The sequence below is a fragment of the Oncorhynchus gorbuscha genome, linkage group LG11 (genome assembly GCF_021184085.1).
Source record: "Oncorhynchus gorbuscha isolate QuinsamMale2020 ecotype Even-year linkage group LG11, OgorEven_v1.0, whole genome shotgun sequence".
Classification (NCBI taxonomy): domain Eukaryota; kingdom Metazoa; phylum Chordata; class Actinopteri; order Salmoniformes; family Salmonidae; genus Oncorhynchus; species Oncorhynchus gorbuscha.
This window is the reverse complement of record NC_060183.1, coordinates 8,776,810-8,792,931: the sequence shown is the minus strand read 5'-3', so window position 1 is coordinate 8,792,931 and position 16,122 is coordinate 8,776,810. Positions and strand designations below refer to the sequence as shown.

At 43.9% G+C, this 16,122-nt stretch overlaps 1 protein-coding gene across 2 annotated transcripts in view; it reads right to left on the bottom strand.

The window, feature by feature from the left end:
- Positions 1-15,897, bottom strand: part of LOC124048082 (cadherin-related family member 1-like) — a 44,776-nt gene extending 28,879 nt beyond the window's left edge. The window contains exons 1-11 of one of the 2 annotated variants that reach the window (XM_046368496.1): positions 15,677-15,897; positions 15,527-15,529; positions 15,207-15,305; positions 12,729-12,874; positions 12,521-12,571; positions 12,305-12,394; positions 11,666-11,752; positions 10,224-10,340; positions 8,553-8,696; positions 7,835-7,913; positions 2,110-2,210 (exon numbers count right to left, since the gene is read on the bottom strand). In XM_046368496.1, coding sequence (XP_046224452.1) covers positions 2,110-2,210; positions 7,835-7,913; positions 8,553-8,696; positions 10,224-10,340; positions 11,666-11,752; positions 12,305-12,394; positions 12,521-12,571; positions 12,729-12,874; positions 15,207-15,305; positions 15,527-15,529; positions 15,677-15,785 — 1,026 coding nt within the window. In that variant the 5' untranslated portion in view covers positions 15,786-15,897. The remainder of the gene's footprint in view (positions 1-2,109; positions 2,211-7,834; positions 7,914-8,552; positions 8,697-10,223; positions 10,341-11,665; positions 11,753-12,304; positions 12,395-12,520; positions 12,572-12,728; positions 12,875-15,206; positions 15,306-15,526; positions 15,530-15,676) is intronic. The other variant, XM_046368495.1, reaches the window with a different exon arrangement.
- Between the last annotated feature and the right edge of the window lie 225 nt (positions 15,898-16,122).

The following is a 16,122-nucleotide window of genomic DNA, read 5'->3' as shown; positions in this document are numbered from 1 at the left end:
ACTGATACTAATAACAGAGAACTAACAAGGTAATAACAGAGAACTGATACTAATAACAGAGCACTGATACTAATAACAGAGCACTGACACTGTAATAACAGAGCACTGACACTGTAATAACAGAGCACTGACACTGTAATAACAGAGCACTGACACTGTAATAACAGAGCACTGACACTGTAATAACAGAGCACTGACACTGTAATAACAGAGCACTGACACTGTAATAACAGAGCACTGACACTGTAATAACAGAGCACTGACACAAATAACAGAGAACTAACAAGGTAATAACAGAGAACTGATACTAATAACAGAGCACTGATACTAATAACAGAGCACTGACACTGTAATAACAGAGCACTGACACTGTAATAACAGAGCACTGACACTGTAATAACAGAGCACTGACACTGTAATAACAGAGCACTGATACTAATAACAGAGCACTGACACTGTAATAACAGAGCACTGATACTAATAACAGAGCACTGACACTGTAGTAACAGAGCACTGACACTGTAATAACAGAGCACTGACACTGTAATAACAGAGCACTGATACTAATAACAGAGCACTGATACTAATAACAGAGCACTGATACTAATAACAGAGCACTGATACTAATAACAGAGCACTGATACTAATAACAGAGCACTGACACTAATAACAGAGCACTGACATTGTAATAACAGAGCACTTCCACTGTAATAACAGAGCAGTGACACTGTAATAACAGAGCACTGACACTAATAACAGAGCACTGACACTGTAATAACAGAGAACAGACACTAATAACAGAGCACTGACATTGTAATAACAGAGCACTTCCACTGTAATAACAGAGCACTTCCACTGTAATAACAGAGCAGTGACACTGTAATAACAGAGCACTGACACTAATAACAAATCACTAACAAGGTAATAACAGAGCACTGATACTAATAACAGAGCACTGACACTGTAATAACAGAGCACTGACACTGTAATAACAGAGAACTGACACTGTAATAACAGAGCACTGACACTGTAATAACAGAGCACTGATACTAATAACAGAGCACTGATACTAATAACAGAGCACTGATACTAATAACAGAGCACTGATACTAATAACAGAGCACTAACACTAATAACAGAGCAGTGACATTGTAATAACAGAGCACTTCCACTGTAATAACAGAGCAGTGACACTGTAATAACAGAGCACTGACACTAATAACAGAGCACTGACACTGTAATAACAGAGAACTGACACTAATAACAGAGCACTGACACTGTAATAACAGAGGACTGATACTAATAACAGAGCACTGACACTGTAATAACAGAGAACTGATACTAATAACAGAGCACTGACACTAATAACAGAGCACTGACACTAATAACAGAGCACTGACACTGTAATAACAGAGAACTGATACTAATAACAGAGCACTGACACTAATAACAGAGCACTGACACTAATAACAGAGCACTGATACTAATAACAGAGCACTGACACTAATAACAGAGCACTGATACTAATAACAGAGCACTGATACTAATAACAGAGCACTGACACTAATAACAGAGCAGTGACACTGTAATAACAGAGAACAGACACTGTAATAACAGAGCACTGACACTAATAACAGAGCACTGATACTAATAACAGAGCACTGACACTGTAATAACAGAGCACTGACACTAATAACAGAGAACAGACAATGTAATAACAGAGCACTGACACTAATAACAGAGCACTGACACTAATAACAGAGCACTGATACTAATAACAGAGAACAGACACTGTAATAACAGAGCACTGACACTAATAACAGAGCACTGATACTAATAACAGAGAACAGACACTGTAATAACAGAGCACTGACACTAATAACAGAGCACTGACACTAATAACAGAGCACTGATACTAATAACAGAGAACAGACACTGTAATAACAGAGCACTGACACTAATAACAGAGCACTGACACTAATAACAGAGCACTGATACTAATAACAGAGAACAGACACTGTAATAACAGAGCACTGATACTAATAACAGAGCACTGACACTAATAACAGAGCACTGATACTAATAACAGGATAAGAAAGCTCTTATTACCTTGACTTTGATTTCATATAATTCATTCCTCAGCGTGACTGGATAAGTTGTTAGGCTGATACAACCAGTTGTGCTGTTGATGGTGAAGACATCCTCACTACCTGAAGAAGGAGGAAGGTGAGAACATCACCATAGTATGTGAATCATGACGCATACAGAAATCACAAATATCTGTCATGTTTTGTCTTATATTGTCTTGTCATTTTGCTTTTCCCTCTGTTCGTTTTCCCCCTGCTGGTCTTTTTAGGTTCGTTCCCCTTTTTCTCTCTCGCTTCCTCTCTCTCTTCTCTCTATCGTTCCGTTCCTGCTCCCAGCTGTTCCTATTCCCCTAATCAATCATTTAGTCTTCCCACACCTGTTCCCTATCTTTTTCCCTGATTAGAGTCCCTATTTCTCCCCTTGTTTTCCGTTTCTGCCCTGTCGGATCCTTGTCTATTGTTCACCGTGCTGTGTCTGTGTATCGCCCTGTCGTGTCGTGTTTCCCTCAGATGCTGCGTGGTGAGCAGGTGTCTGAGTCTGCTACGTTCAAGTGCCTTCCCGAGGCAACCTGCAGTTCATGATCGAGTCTCCAGTCTGTTCTCGTCATTACGAGTGGAATTGTGCTTTATGATTGTATATTTACTTTACTGGATTAAAGACTCTGTTTTCGCCAAGTCGCTTTTGGGTCCTCATTCACCTGCATAACAGAAGGATCCGACCAAAGAATGGACCCAGCGACTACAGACGCTCGTAACACTGCCGTCGAGATCCAAGGAGCCATGCTCGGCAGACACGAGCAGGAATTGTCTGCTGCTCGCCATGCCGTGGAGAACCTGGCCGCTCAGGTTTCCGACCTCTCTGGACAGTTCCAGAGTCTTCGTCTCGTGCCACCTGTTACTTCCTGGCCTGCCGAGCCTCCTGAACCTAGGGTTAATAACCCACCTTGCTACTCCGGGCAGCCCACGGAGTGCCGCTCCTTTCTCACCCAGTGTGATATTGTGTTCTCTCTCAACCCAACACATACTCTAGAGAGAGAGCTCGGGTTGCTTACGTCATTTCACTCCTTACTGGCCGGGCTCGAGAGTGGGGCACAGCTATCTGGGAGGCAAGGGCTGATTGCTCTAACAATTACCAGAACTTTAAAGAGGAGATGATTCGGGTTTTTGACCGTTCAGTTTTTGGTAGGGAGGCTTCTAGGGCCCTGGCTTCCCTATGCCAAGGTGATCGATCCATAACGGATTACTCTATTGAGTTTCGCACTCTTGCTGTCTCTAGTGAGTGGAACGAGCCGGCGCTGCTCGCTCGTTTTCTGGAGGGACTCCACGCAGTGGTTAAAGATGAGATTCTCTCCCGGGAGGTTCCTTCAAGTGTGGACTCTTTGATTGCTCTCGCCATCCGCATAGAACGACGGGTAGATCTTCGTCACCAGGCTCGTGGAAGAGAGCTCGCGTCAACGGTGTTTCCCTGCTCCGCATCGCAACCATCTCCCACCTCTGGCTCAGAGACTGAGCCCATGCAGCTGGGAGGTATTCGCATCTCGACTAAGGAGAGGGAACGGAGGATCACCAACCGCCTGTGCCTCTATTGCGGATTTGATGGACATTTTGTCAATTCATGTCCAGTAAAAGCCAGAGCTCATCAGTAAGCGGAGGGCTACTGGTGAGCGCTACTACTCAGGTCTCTCCATCTAGATCCTGTACTACTATGTCGGTCCATCTACGCTGGACCGGTTCGGGTGCTACATGCAGTGCCTTGATAGACTCTGGGGCTGAGGGTTGTTTCATGGACGAAGCATGGGCTCGGAAACATGACATTCCTTTCAGACAGTTAGACAAGCCTACGCCCATGTTCGCCTTAGATGGTAGTCATCTTCCCAGTATCAGATTTGAGACACTACCTTTAACCCTCACAGTATCTGGTAACCACAGTGAGACTATTTCTTTTTGATTTTTCGTTCACCTTTTACACCTGTTGTTTTGGGTCATCCCTGGCTAGTATGTCATAATCCTTCTATTAATTGGTCTAGTAATTCTATCCTATCCTGGAACGTTTCTTGTCATGTGAAGTGTTTAATGTCTGCCATCCCTCCCATTTCTTCTGTCCCCACTTCTCAGGAGGAACCTGGCGATTTGACAGGAGTGCCGGAGGAATATCATGATCTGCGCACGGTCTTCAGTCGGTCCCGAGCCAACTCCCTTCCTCCTCACCGGTCGTATGATTGTAGTATTGATCTCCTTCCGGGGACCACTCCTCCTCGGGGTAGACTATACTCTCTGTCGGCTCCCGAACGTAAGGCTCTCGAGGATTATTTGTCTGTGTGTCTCTTGACGCCGGTACCATAGTGCCTTCTTCCTCTCCGGCCGGGGCAGGGTTTTTTTTGTTAAGAAGAAGGACGGTACTCTGCGCCCCTGCGTGGATTATTGAGGGCTGAATGACATAACGGTTAAGAATCGTTATCCGCTTCCCCTTATGTCATCATCCTTCGAGATTCTGCAGGGAGCCAGGTGCTTTACTAAGTTGGACCTTCGTAACGCTTACCATCTCGTGCGCATCAGAGAGGGGGACGAGTGGAAAACGGCGTTTAACACTCCGTTAGGGCATTTTGAGTACCGGGTTCTGCCGTTTGGTCTCGCCAATGCGGCAGCTGTTTTTCAGGCATTAGTTAATGATGTTCTGAGAGACATGCTGAACATCTTTGTTTTTGTCTATCTTGACGATATCCTGATTTTTTCACCGTCACTCGAGATTCATGTTCAGCACGTTCGACGTGTTCTACAGCGCCTTTTAGAGAATTGTCTCTACGTGAAGGCTGAGAAGTGCTCTTTTCATGTCTCCTCCGTTACTTTTCTCGGTTCCGTTATTTCCGCTGAAGGCATTCAGATGGATTCCGCTAAGGTCCAAGCTGTCAGTGATTGGCCCGTTCTAAGGTCACGTGTCGAGTTGCAGCGCTTTCTAGGTTTCGCTAATTTCTATCGGCGTTTCATTCGTAATTTCGGTCAAGTTGCTGCCCCTCTCACAGCTCTTACTTCTGTCAAGACGTGTTTTAAGTGGTCCGGTTCCGCCCAGGGAGCTTTTGATCTTCTAAAAGAACGTTTTACGTCCGCTCCTATCCTCGTTACTCCTGACGTCACTAGACAATTCATTGTCGAGGTTGACGCTTCAGAGGTAGGCGTGGGAGCCATTCTATCCCAGCGCTTCCAGTCTGACGATAAGGTTCATCCTTGCGCTTATTTTTCTCATCGCCTGTCGCCATCTGAACGCAACTATGATGTGGGTAACCGCGAACTGCTCGCCATCCGCTTAGCCCTAGGCGAATGGCGACAGTGGTTGGAGAGGCGACCGTTCCTTTTGTCGTTTGGACAGACCATAAGAACCTTGAGTACATCCGTTCTGCCAAACGACTTAATGCTCGTCAAGCTCGTTGGGCGTTGTTTTTCGCTCGTTTCGAGTTTGTGATTTCTTACCGTCCGGGTAGCAAGAACACCAAGCCTGATGCCTTATCCCGTCTTTTTAGTTCTTCTGTGGCTTCGACTGATCCCGAGGGGATTCTTCCTTATGGGCGTGTTGTCGGGTTGACAGTCTGGGGAATTGAAAGACAGGTTAAGCAAGCACTCACGCACACTGCGTCGCCGCGCGCTTGTCCTAGTAACCTTCTTTTCGTTCCTGTTTCCACTCGTCTGGCTGTTCTTCAGTGGGCTCACTCTGCCAAGTTAGCTGGTCATCCCGGTGTTCGAGGCACTCTTGCGTCTATTCGCCAGCGCTTTTGGTGGCCGACTCAGGAGCGTGACAGGCGCCGTTTCGTGGCTGCTTGTTCGGACTGCGCGCAGACTAAGTCAGGTAACTCTCCTCCTGCCGGTCGTCTCAGACCGCTCCCCATTCCTTCTCGACCATGGTCTCACATCGCCCTAGACTTCATTACCGGTCTGCCTTTGTCTGCGGGGAAGACTGTGATTCTTACGGTTGTCGATAGGTTCTCTAAGGCGGCACATTTCATTCCCCTCGCTAAACTTCCTTCCGCTAAGGAGACGGCACAAATCATCATCGAGAATGTGTTCAGAATTCATGGTCTCCCATTAGACGCCGTTTCAGACAGAGGCCCGCAATTCACGTCACAGTTTTGGAGGGAGTTCTGTCGTTTGATTGGTGCGTCCGTCAGTCTCTCTTCCGGGTTTCATCCCCAGTCTAACGGTCAAGCAGAGAGGGCCAATCAGACGATTGGTCGCATACTACGCAGCCTTTCTTTCAGAAACCCTGCGTCTTGGGCAGAACAGCTCCCTGGGCAGAATACGCTCACAACTCGCTTCCTTCGTCTGCTACCGGGTTATCTCCGTTTCAGAGTAGTCTGGGTTACCAGCCTCCTCTGTTCTCATCCCAGCTTGCCGAGTCCAGCGTTCCCTCCGCTCAAGCATTTGTCCAACGTTGTGAGCGCACCTGGAGGAGGGTGAGGTCTGCACTTTGCCGTTACAGGGCACAGACTGTGAGAGCCGCCAATAAACGTAGGATTAAGAGTCCAAGGTATTGTTGCGGCCAGAGAGTGTGGCTTTCCACTCGCAACCTTCCTCTTACGACAGCTTCTCGTAAGTTGACTCCGCGGTTCATTGGTCCGTTCCGTGTCTCCCAGGTCGTCAATCCTGTCGCTGTGCGACTGCTTCTTCCGCGACATCTTCGTCGCGTCCATCCTGTCTTCCATGTCTCCTGTGTCAAGCCCTTTCTTCGCACCCCCGTTCGTCTTCCCTCCCCCTCCCGTCCTTGTCGAGAGCGCACCTATTTACAAGGTACGTAGGATCATGGACATGCGTTCTCGGGGACGGGGTCACCAATACTTAGTGGATTGGGAGGGTTACGGTCCTGAGGAGAGGAGTTGGGTTCCGTCTCGGGACGTGCTGGACCGTTCACTTATTGATGATTTCCTCCGTTGCCGCCAGGATTCCTCCTCGAGTGCGCCAGGAGGCGCTCGGTGAGTGGGGGGTACTGTCATGTTTTGTCTTATATTGTCTTGTCATTTTGCTTTTCCCTCTGTTCGTTTTCCCCCTGCTGGTCTTTTTAGGTTCGTTCCCCTTTTTCTCTCTCCCTTCCTCTCTCTCTTCTCTCTATCGTTCCGTTCCTGCTCCCAGCTGTTCCTATTCCCCTAATCAATCATTTAGTCTTCCCACACCTGTTCCCTATCTTTTTCCCTGATTAGAGTCCCTATTTCTCCCCTTGTTTTCCGTTTCTGCCCTGTCGGATCCTTGTCTATTGTTCACCGTGCTGTGTCTGTGTATCGCCCTGTCGTGTCGTGTTTCCCTCAGATGCTGCGTGGTGAGCAGGTGTCTGAGTCTGCTACGTTCAAGTGCCTTCCCGAGGCAACCTGCAGTTCATGATCGAGTCTCCAGTCTGTTCTCGTCATTACGAGTGGAATTGTGCTTTATGATTGTATATTTACTTTACTGGATTAAAGACTCTGTTTTCGCCAAGTCGCTTTTGGGTCCTCATTCACCTGCATAACAATATCTGTGAAACTGTAGACACACGCATGCTCAACTGCTGACAATGATAGGTCATTATCAGTTTGTGAAGTGTGTGTGTGTGTGTGTGTGTGTGTGTGTGTGTGTGTGTGTGTGTGTGTGTGTGTGTGTGTGTGTGTGTGTGTGTGTGTGTGTGTGTGTGTGTGTGTGTGTGTGTGTGTGTGTGTGTGTGTGTGTGTGTGTGTGTGTGTGTGTGTGTGTGTGTGTGTGTGTGTGTGTGTGTGTGTGTGTGTGTAACTTACCATTGGTAATAGAGTAATGAATAGGATTAGGGTTTCCTTCGTCACCATCTTTGGCAAACACAGTGGCTATTTCAGAACCCTGCATATACAAATTATACATCATTAAGAAATGGCTTGGAAAAGTTTTCCAAAAAATCTGTTGAACATACTGTATGTTAATATGGCGACATGATATTCAAAGTAATTAAAGTACAATTTATTGAATATAAAGAAATGGCTTGCAAAACTTCCCAAACATTTTTAAAACCTATGTTTGAAAGACCAGAGGATCATCAGGTTGTGTTGTACTTACAGGAACTGAGACCTCGTAGACATAGCCAAAGTAAGGAGGTTGTGTTGTACTTACAGGAACTGAGACCTCGTAGACGTAGCCAAAGTAAGGAGGTTGTGTTGTACTTACAGGAAGTGAGACCTCGTAGATGTAGCCAAAGTAAGGAGGTTGTGTTGTACTTACAGGAAGTGAGACCTCGTAGACATAGCCAAAGTAAGGAGGTTGTGTTGTACTTACAGGAACTGAGACCTCGTAGATGTGGCCAAAGTAAGGTTGTGTTGTACTTACAGGAAGTGAGACCTCGTAGATGTGGCCAAAGTAAGGTTGTGTTGTACTTACAGGAACTGAGACCTCGTAGATGTGGCCAAAGTAAGACGGTTGTGTTGTACTTACAGGAAGTGAGACCTCGTAGACATGGCCAAAGTAAGAAGGTCGTGTTGTACTTACAGGAACTGAGACCTCGTAGACGTAGCCAAAGTAAGGAGTTCCAACGAAGGCTGGAGGAGTGTCTTGGGCATCGAGGACGTTGATGGTTATGGTGGCTGTAGATGTCAACACCTGATGCTTCCCTTTGTACTGCCCGCCCCCATCCTGATGGATACAACAGAAGGGTAGACATTGGACGATGACACACTGATTATTTAGCGCTAAAAACCATTGCGAATCAACAGTACTGTTTGCATAAGTTAAACAAGGCGGCAGGTAGCCTAGTGGTTAGAGCGTTGGACCAGTAACCGAAAGGTTGCTGGATCGAATCGAATCCCTGAGCTGACATCTGTCATTCTGCCCATGAACAAAGCAGTTAACAGTCACTGTTCCCCAGTAGGCTGTAAATAAGAATTTGTTCTTAACTGACTTGCCTAATTAAATACCAAAAAATGTAAATACTCTGTGTGGAAGGATGTAACACTGTTTACTTAGTGAGGAGCACCACCTCCTCCATCGCCCCAAAGGAAAAAGGCCTTCTTCAATTGCGAAAGGAGCGACACTTCAGGCTGAGAACTCAGTGTCACACATCTCCATCTGCTAGATATGTGAATTTCAACAGCTTTCTATTTGTGTGTGAACTTCAGAATCTGGCTCCCATGAAAATACACTCAACGCACAGTAAAGGGCCTAAACAACATGCTCCTTCACACGAGTCAATCAACTGCCATGGTGTGGGATCAAGGGCCGAGCCGTAGTGTGGCCTTAAATAATCTGGGCAGACCCTCCCCGAGAGCTTAGAGACGGATGGAGGAGAGGAGCTGATCCTCCCCCTGAGGCTTAAAGACAGAGAGACCCCCAGCCCTTCAACCTCCACAGGGTTCAGAGAAGCGGATAGAGACAGAAGAAAAGCTTCCCTCCCCAGGGATCAGAGAAGAGGATAGAGACAGAAGAAAAGCTTCCCTCCACAGGGCTCAGAGAAGCGGATAGAGACAGAAGAAAAGCTTCCCTCCCCAGGGCTTAGAGAAGAGGATAGAGACAGAAGAAAAGCTTCCCTCCCCAGGGCTTAGAGAAGAGGATAGAGACAGAAGAAAAGCTTCCCTCCCCAGGGCTTAGAGAAGAGGATAGAGACAGAAGAAAAGCTTCCCTCCCCAGGGATCAGAGAAGAGGATAGAGACAGAAGAAAAGCTTCCCTCCACAGGGCTCAGAGAAGCGGATAGAGACAGAAGAAAAGCTTCCCTCCCCAGGGCTTAGAGAAGAGGATAGAGACAGAAGAAAAGCTTCCCTCCCCAGGGCTTAGAGAAGAGGATAGAGACAGAAGAAAAGCTTCCCTCCCCAGGGCTTAGAGAAGCGGATAGAGACAGAAGAAAAGCTTCCCTCCCCAGGGCTCAGAGAAGAGGATAGAGACAGAAGAAAAGCTTCCCTCTCCCAGGACTCAGAGAAGAAGATAGAGACAGAAGAAAAGCTTCCCTCTCCCAGGACTCAGAGAACAGAAATATAAGAAAAGCTTCCCTCCCCCAGGAGGAGAGGACAGATTGGGATGAAACATTGGGATGATACATTGTTGTTTGGGGTTTTAACCTGGGTATCTGTAAAGAACTTTGTGACAACTGCTGTATAAAAAAAGGGCTTCATAAAAATAAAAATAAAATACAAAAAAATGGATTGACACATAGCTAGCGGTCATCTAACCTTGGCAACCACCATCACAAAGTGTAACGTTGTCGTCTCAAAGTCGAGCGTCTCGCCTGGTTTGATCCGCAGGACCCCACTGTGGCCATCGATGGTGAACTTGGTAGTAGGAGTTCCCTGTGAACAGACACAGGCCCATCAGTAAACCCTTCGTTGTGGTGATGTACGCTGAGTTCCCTGTGAACAGACACAGGCCCATCAGTAAACCCTTCGTTGTGATGATGTACGCTGAGTTCCCTGTGAACAGACACAGGCCCATCAGTAAACCCTTCGTTGTGATGATGTACGCTGAGTTCCCTGTGAACAGACACAGGCCCATCAGTAAACCCTTCGTTGTGATGATGTACGCTGAGTTCCCTGTGAACAGACACAGGCCCATCAGTAAACCCTTCGTTGTGATGATGTACGCTGAGTTCCCTGTGAACAGACACATCAGTAAACCCTTCGTTGTGATGATGTACGCTGAGTTCCCTGTGAACAGACACATCAGTAAACCCTTCGTTGTGATGATGTACGCTGAGTTCCCTGTGAACAGACACATCAGTAAACCCTTCGTTGTGATGATGTACGCTGAGTTCCCTGTGAACAGACACATCAGTAAACCCTTCGTTGTGATGATGTACGCTGAGTTCCCTGTGAACAGACACATCAGTAAACCCTTCGTTGTGATGATGTACGCTGAGTTCCCTGTGAACAGACACAGGCCCATCAGTAAACCCTTCGTTGTGATGATGTACGCTGAGTTCCCTGTGAACAGACACATCAGTAAACCCTTCGTTGTGATGATGTACGCTGAGATCTAGTAGACAGATCTAACTAAGCACTCGCCATTCAATTAACTGTTTAGTTTCAATGATTTTTCAAATACACTTGAAGTACAACCAAGACCACATCACACATCAAATCCAGGCCTAAAGAGGGATAAAAACGTGACATTTCAGCCGTTCAACCATTTTCTACTGTTGTTCTTTCAGATGTCTAAAATCATCAGGATGGTTTTAGACTCCAGAATCTGCTTTGTGAATCTCCCAGTCGACATATGAACGGTGCCAACGGCTGTTTGCTTGCTGATGGCCAAAAGCAGCCCTAAGCTCCGGCTAAGCCCTCGACACCTTGCTGAAATGTAATTGAAATGTAATCCACTAAAGTAACACCATTTCCTGCCTCCACTCCAGTGTAAAAAAATGAATGGTATTCTCTCTGAGGATGGTTCACTTCCTGTAGTTGATTAAAGACATGGCCTTTACCATTCATCTACAGTATGACAGTGGATCCTCCATATAGACTGTATAACATTAGAGCTAACCCCTGAACCCTCTGGCAGACCAGGACTGTGTTCATTATGACACACGTAGCAAAAATATATTTTTTTAGGGTTCATATAGTCCCTTCCTGTTTCAGACCATTTTCTTCTTCTTTAGTGATCAATGGACGTTGTTCACCTGTAAGTAGTAGGTGACACTGCCTCCAGAGCCCATGTCTTTATCCACCGCTTGCACTCTGTAAATGCTGCTTCCAGCTGGAGTGTCCTGCAGAAGACACAGACATGGATGGCATTTGACATTAAACATAACGTGTACTAGATAAGTGCCCGTGCACTTACTTATCTAGTACACACCTGCTTAGACTTTAATAACCGTGTCATTACTTGCCAGCATGTCAGACAGGCCCCTGGGGTAGTGACACCCTATTATGTCTAAAGACATGATGCCACTATTGACATCTCTGTCGTTATCACTTAACATTATCTCTAAAGACATGATGCCAGTATTGACATCTCTGTCGTTATCACTTAACATTATCTCTAAAGACATGATGCCACTATTGACATCTCTGTCGTTATCACTTACCATTATCTCTGAAGACATGATACCAATATTGACATCTCTGTCGTTATCACTTAACATTATCTCTAAAGACATGATACCAATATTGACATCTCTGTCGTTATCACTTAACATTATCTCTAAAGACATGATGCCACTATTGACATCTCTGTCGTTATCACTTAACATTATCTCTAAAGACCTTTTAAACCAAAGACAGAGCTGTCTGTATGGCGATGAGGGTTTAACACTGACCTCTGGGACGTCTACGGCGAAAGGCAGGTTCTGGAACTCTGGTTCTTCATCATTGGCATCGGTGACAAACACCCGTATCGTCTCGACAACCTAAAGGAAGGAACAAACAGATGACATCACAACAGCCCAGCTGAGAAGCCAGTTATGATTATTTGGTATGTGTATAGAGGCCTATACATTTGAAGCGGTGAATGTTGCTGTCAAAGCTCAGCTCACCTTATTCCGGCCATCTGTTATGCTAACGAGAGCTGAGATTTCACCTTGTTTCTGACAAAACAAAGAACATGTTGTTAACAGCACTCTAAATAGCACATCCGGTACTAGGCGGTAATGATAGTCTCTGGCGACAGACGGCAGGCTTGGTTCTGGGTTGCTGAGATTACCAGAGATATAGTTTTCTCAAAGCTCCCTGCATTACACTCACCTCTCTGTCTAGTTCCTGAATGAGAGTTATGTTTCCTGATTTGGGGTCCACTCTCAGGTATTCTCTGGTGCCCTTCTCAAAGGTCAGGCCAAACCACACGGCATCCCCCTCTGGGTCAGTGCCATTTAGGATATATACCTGTGTTCCTGTAAGGTTAGAGACAGAGATAGCACCTGCTTATTAATTTGTTATGAATACGTTATGAATGCTTATGAATGTGTTATGAATGCATATGAATGTGTTATGAATGCTTATGAATGTGTTATGAATGCATATGTATGTATTATGAATGCTTATGAATGCTTATGGATGTGTTATGAATGCTTATGTATGTATTATGAATGCTTATGAATGTGTTATGAATGCTTATGAATGTGTTATGAATGCTTATGCATGTGTTATGAATGCTTATGAATGTGTTATGAATGCTTATGAATGTGTTATGAATGTGTTATGAATGTGTTATGAATGTTTATGAATGTGTTATGAATGCTTATGTATGTGTTATGAATGTGTTATGAATGCTTATGTATGTGTTATGAATGCTTATGAATGTGTTATGAATGCTTATGTATGTGTTATGAATGTGTTATGAATGTGTTATGAATGCTTATGTATGTGTTATGAATGCTTATGAATGTGTTATGAATGCTTATGTATGTGTTATGAATGCTTATGTATGTGTTATGAATGCTTATGTATGTGTTATGAATGCTTATGAATGTGTTATGAATGCTTATGTATGTGTTATGAATGCTTATGTATGTATTATGAATGCTTATGAATGTGTTATGAATGCTTATGAATGTGTTATGAATGCTTATGCATGTGTTATGAATGCTTATGAATGTGTTATGAATGCTTATGAATGTGTTATGAATGTGTTATGAATGTGTTATGAATGTTTATGAATGTGTTATGAATGCTTATGTATGTGTTATGAATGTGTTATGAATGCTTATGTATGTGTTATGAATGCTTATGAATGTGTTATGAATGCTTATGTATGTGTTATGAATGTGTTATGAATGTGTTATGAATGCTTATGTATGTGTTATGAATGCTTATGAATGTGTTATGAATGCTTATGTATGTGTTATGAATGCTTATGTATGTGTTATGAATGCTTATGTATGTGTTATGAATGCTTATGAATGTGTTATGAATGCTTATGTATGTGTTATGAATGCTTATGTATGTGTTATGAATGTGTTATGAATGTGTTATGAATGCTTATGTATGTGTTATGAATGCTTATGTATGTGTTATGAATGCTTATGTATGTGTTATGAATGCTTATGTATGTGTTATGAATGCTTATGAATGTGTTATGAATGCTTATGAATGTGTTATGAATGCTTATGAATGTGTTATGAATGCTTATGAATGTGTTATGAATGCTTATGAATGTGTTATGAATGCTTATGAATGTGTTATGAATGCTTATGAATGTGTTATGAATGCTTATGAATGTGTTATGAATGCTTATGAATGTGTTATGAATGTGTTATGAATGCTTATGAATGTGTGATGAAGTCTTTATGTAGCTCCTCTTCAAATATTAAAATGTTACCGAATTTGGTAATAACATTACTTATCAAATACATGAAAGGTAACCCATCTCTCCCTCCAGTTGTACAGGAGAGAATATCCTACAGCACCATTAACCTGACCTAGACATAGTTGTTTAGGAATAGGAATTCTGAGGTGTAACTTTCCCAAAAACCCAGGTTTTCCAGAAATCAAATCAAATCAAATCAAATCAAATCAAATGTATTTATATAGCCCTTCGTACATCAGCTGATATCTCAAAGTGCTGTACAGAAACCCAGCCTAAAACCCCAAACAGCAAACAATGCAGGTGTAAAAGCAAAATCCAGGAACAAGCAGGAAATCTGGGTATACCTCCAAGTGGGATTTCTGGAAAACCTGGAAATGTTGCATTCTGTAGTATTGTCTGATTGTTTTTCTTATTGTTGACAGCCACCCCTGCCTCGTTATTGTTTTCCCTGGCTAAGCTTGTTAGCGCGTGTCACCGTCCTCTGCAGGGCATTATGGTGATAAATCTAAGGCTCAATGCTGCTCAAGTGATCACTGATCAGTCCATCACAAGCACACCTGGGTTCAAATACTATTTGAAATCTTTCAAATATTTTTGAGTGTTTGCTCTCGCCTGCATGGAGTGCAGGGTTTGCAGTTTTGGGACTATTCTGTTGGTCAACGAAGCTAGGCAACCTCAACGAAGCACACATCATCTCCTTCAAATTATTACAAATAGTACTTGAACCCAGGTCTATAACACTGTTCTTGAAACACAAAATCCATCACACTGTGATTTTCTTTTAATTTAGCCACATTATACATGCTATTTGTAAACCACATGACATACTGTATATTATCAATTCACAACTTCACTGACTCAATTTAAGAATTATATTAAATAATCATCTCGTTTATTTAATTGTTCACAACACTTACCGACTGGTGTGTCTTCTGAGATACTGAAGAGAGCCATATTCCCATTGGTGCTGCTCGGTCCTTTGTCGTAGAAATAGGGAGCATAGTCTGACGTTTGCCCTGGTGGAGAAAAACAAATGAATCGAAATGTGTCACTTGTAACAAAACAACACTATCAAGCGTATTTACAATCGCAAAAAAGGATAGATGACAATCTATGGATCACGAGTAAACTTTTATACAGTAGTGAAATTATATCACATGCTGTCATAATCAATTCAATACTTCTGACACCTGTGGTCCTATTTATCTGAATATTCAATTTGAATTATTGTACTCACTTCCTGAAACGGCAGGAAAGCAGAGAGAAACAAGACAGTTCAAAGTCAAAAGAGGTAAAGACAAAATATATTATCTAACAGAAGGTAGAGAAAACCCAGTGAACTCCCAATATCAAGACAAAGACCAGGACAGAGAACATAAAAACCTACCCAACGAGGAAGGAAGAGTAACCAAGAAGACTAAGAGAAAAATAAACCCTCTCTTTTTCTTTTGGTTCTTCATCCTGATGGAGGAAAGAAGATGGTTTGTCAGGATCATACAGGGTGGAGGTAGAGACCAGGAAGAGGGAGACCGGCTGAGAGACTGAGTGGAACGGAGTCGGTGTCCTTCTGGAGGTGTCTACAATATGCCAGGCATCTCGCAAGACGGCTCAGCTCAGTGTAAGAAGCTGAAGCAGTTTCTCAGAGCAGCCTGGTTTCATAGGCTAGACGTAACATAGTAAATTGTAAATTCAGGAAACTCAAATGAGTATGATATGTTATGTTTGGTATGGTTACATAAGACAGGAGGTTAATTAAGGCAAAAATGAAAGTAGGTTGGTTGGTCGGAGTGAATGGGTGGGCGTATAACGTGAACGTCCAGCATGCCAACGGTA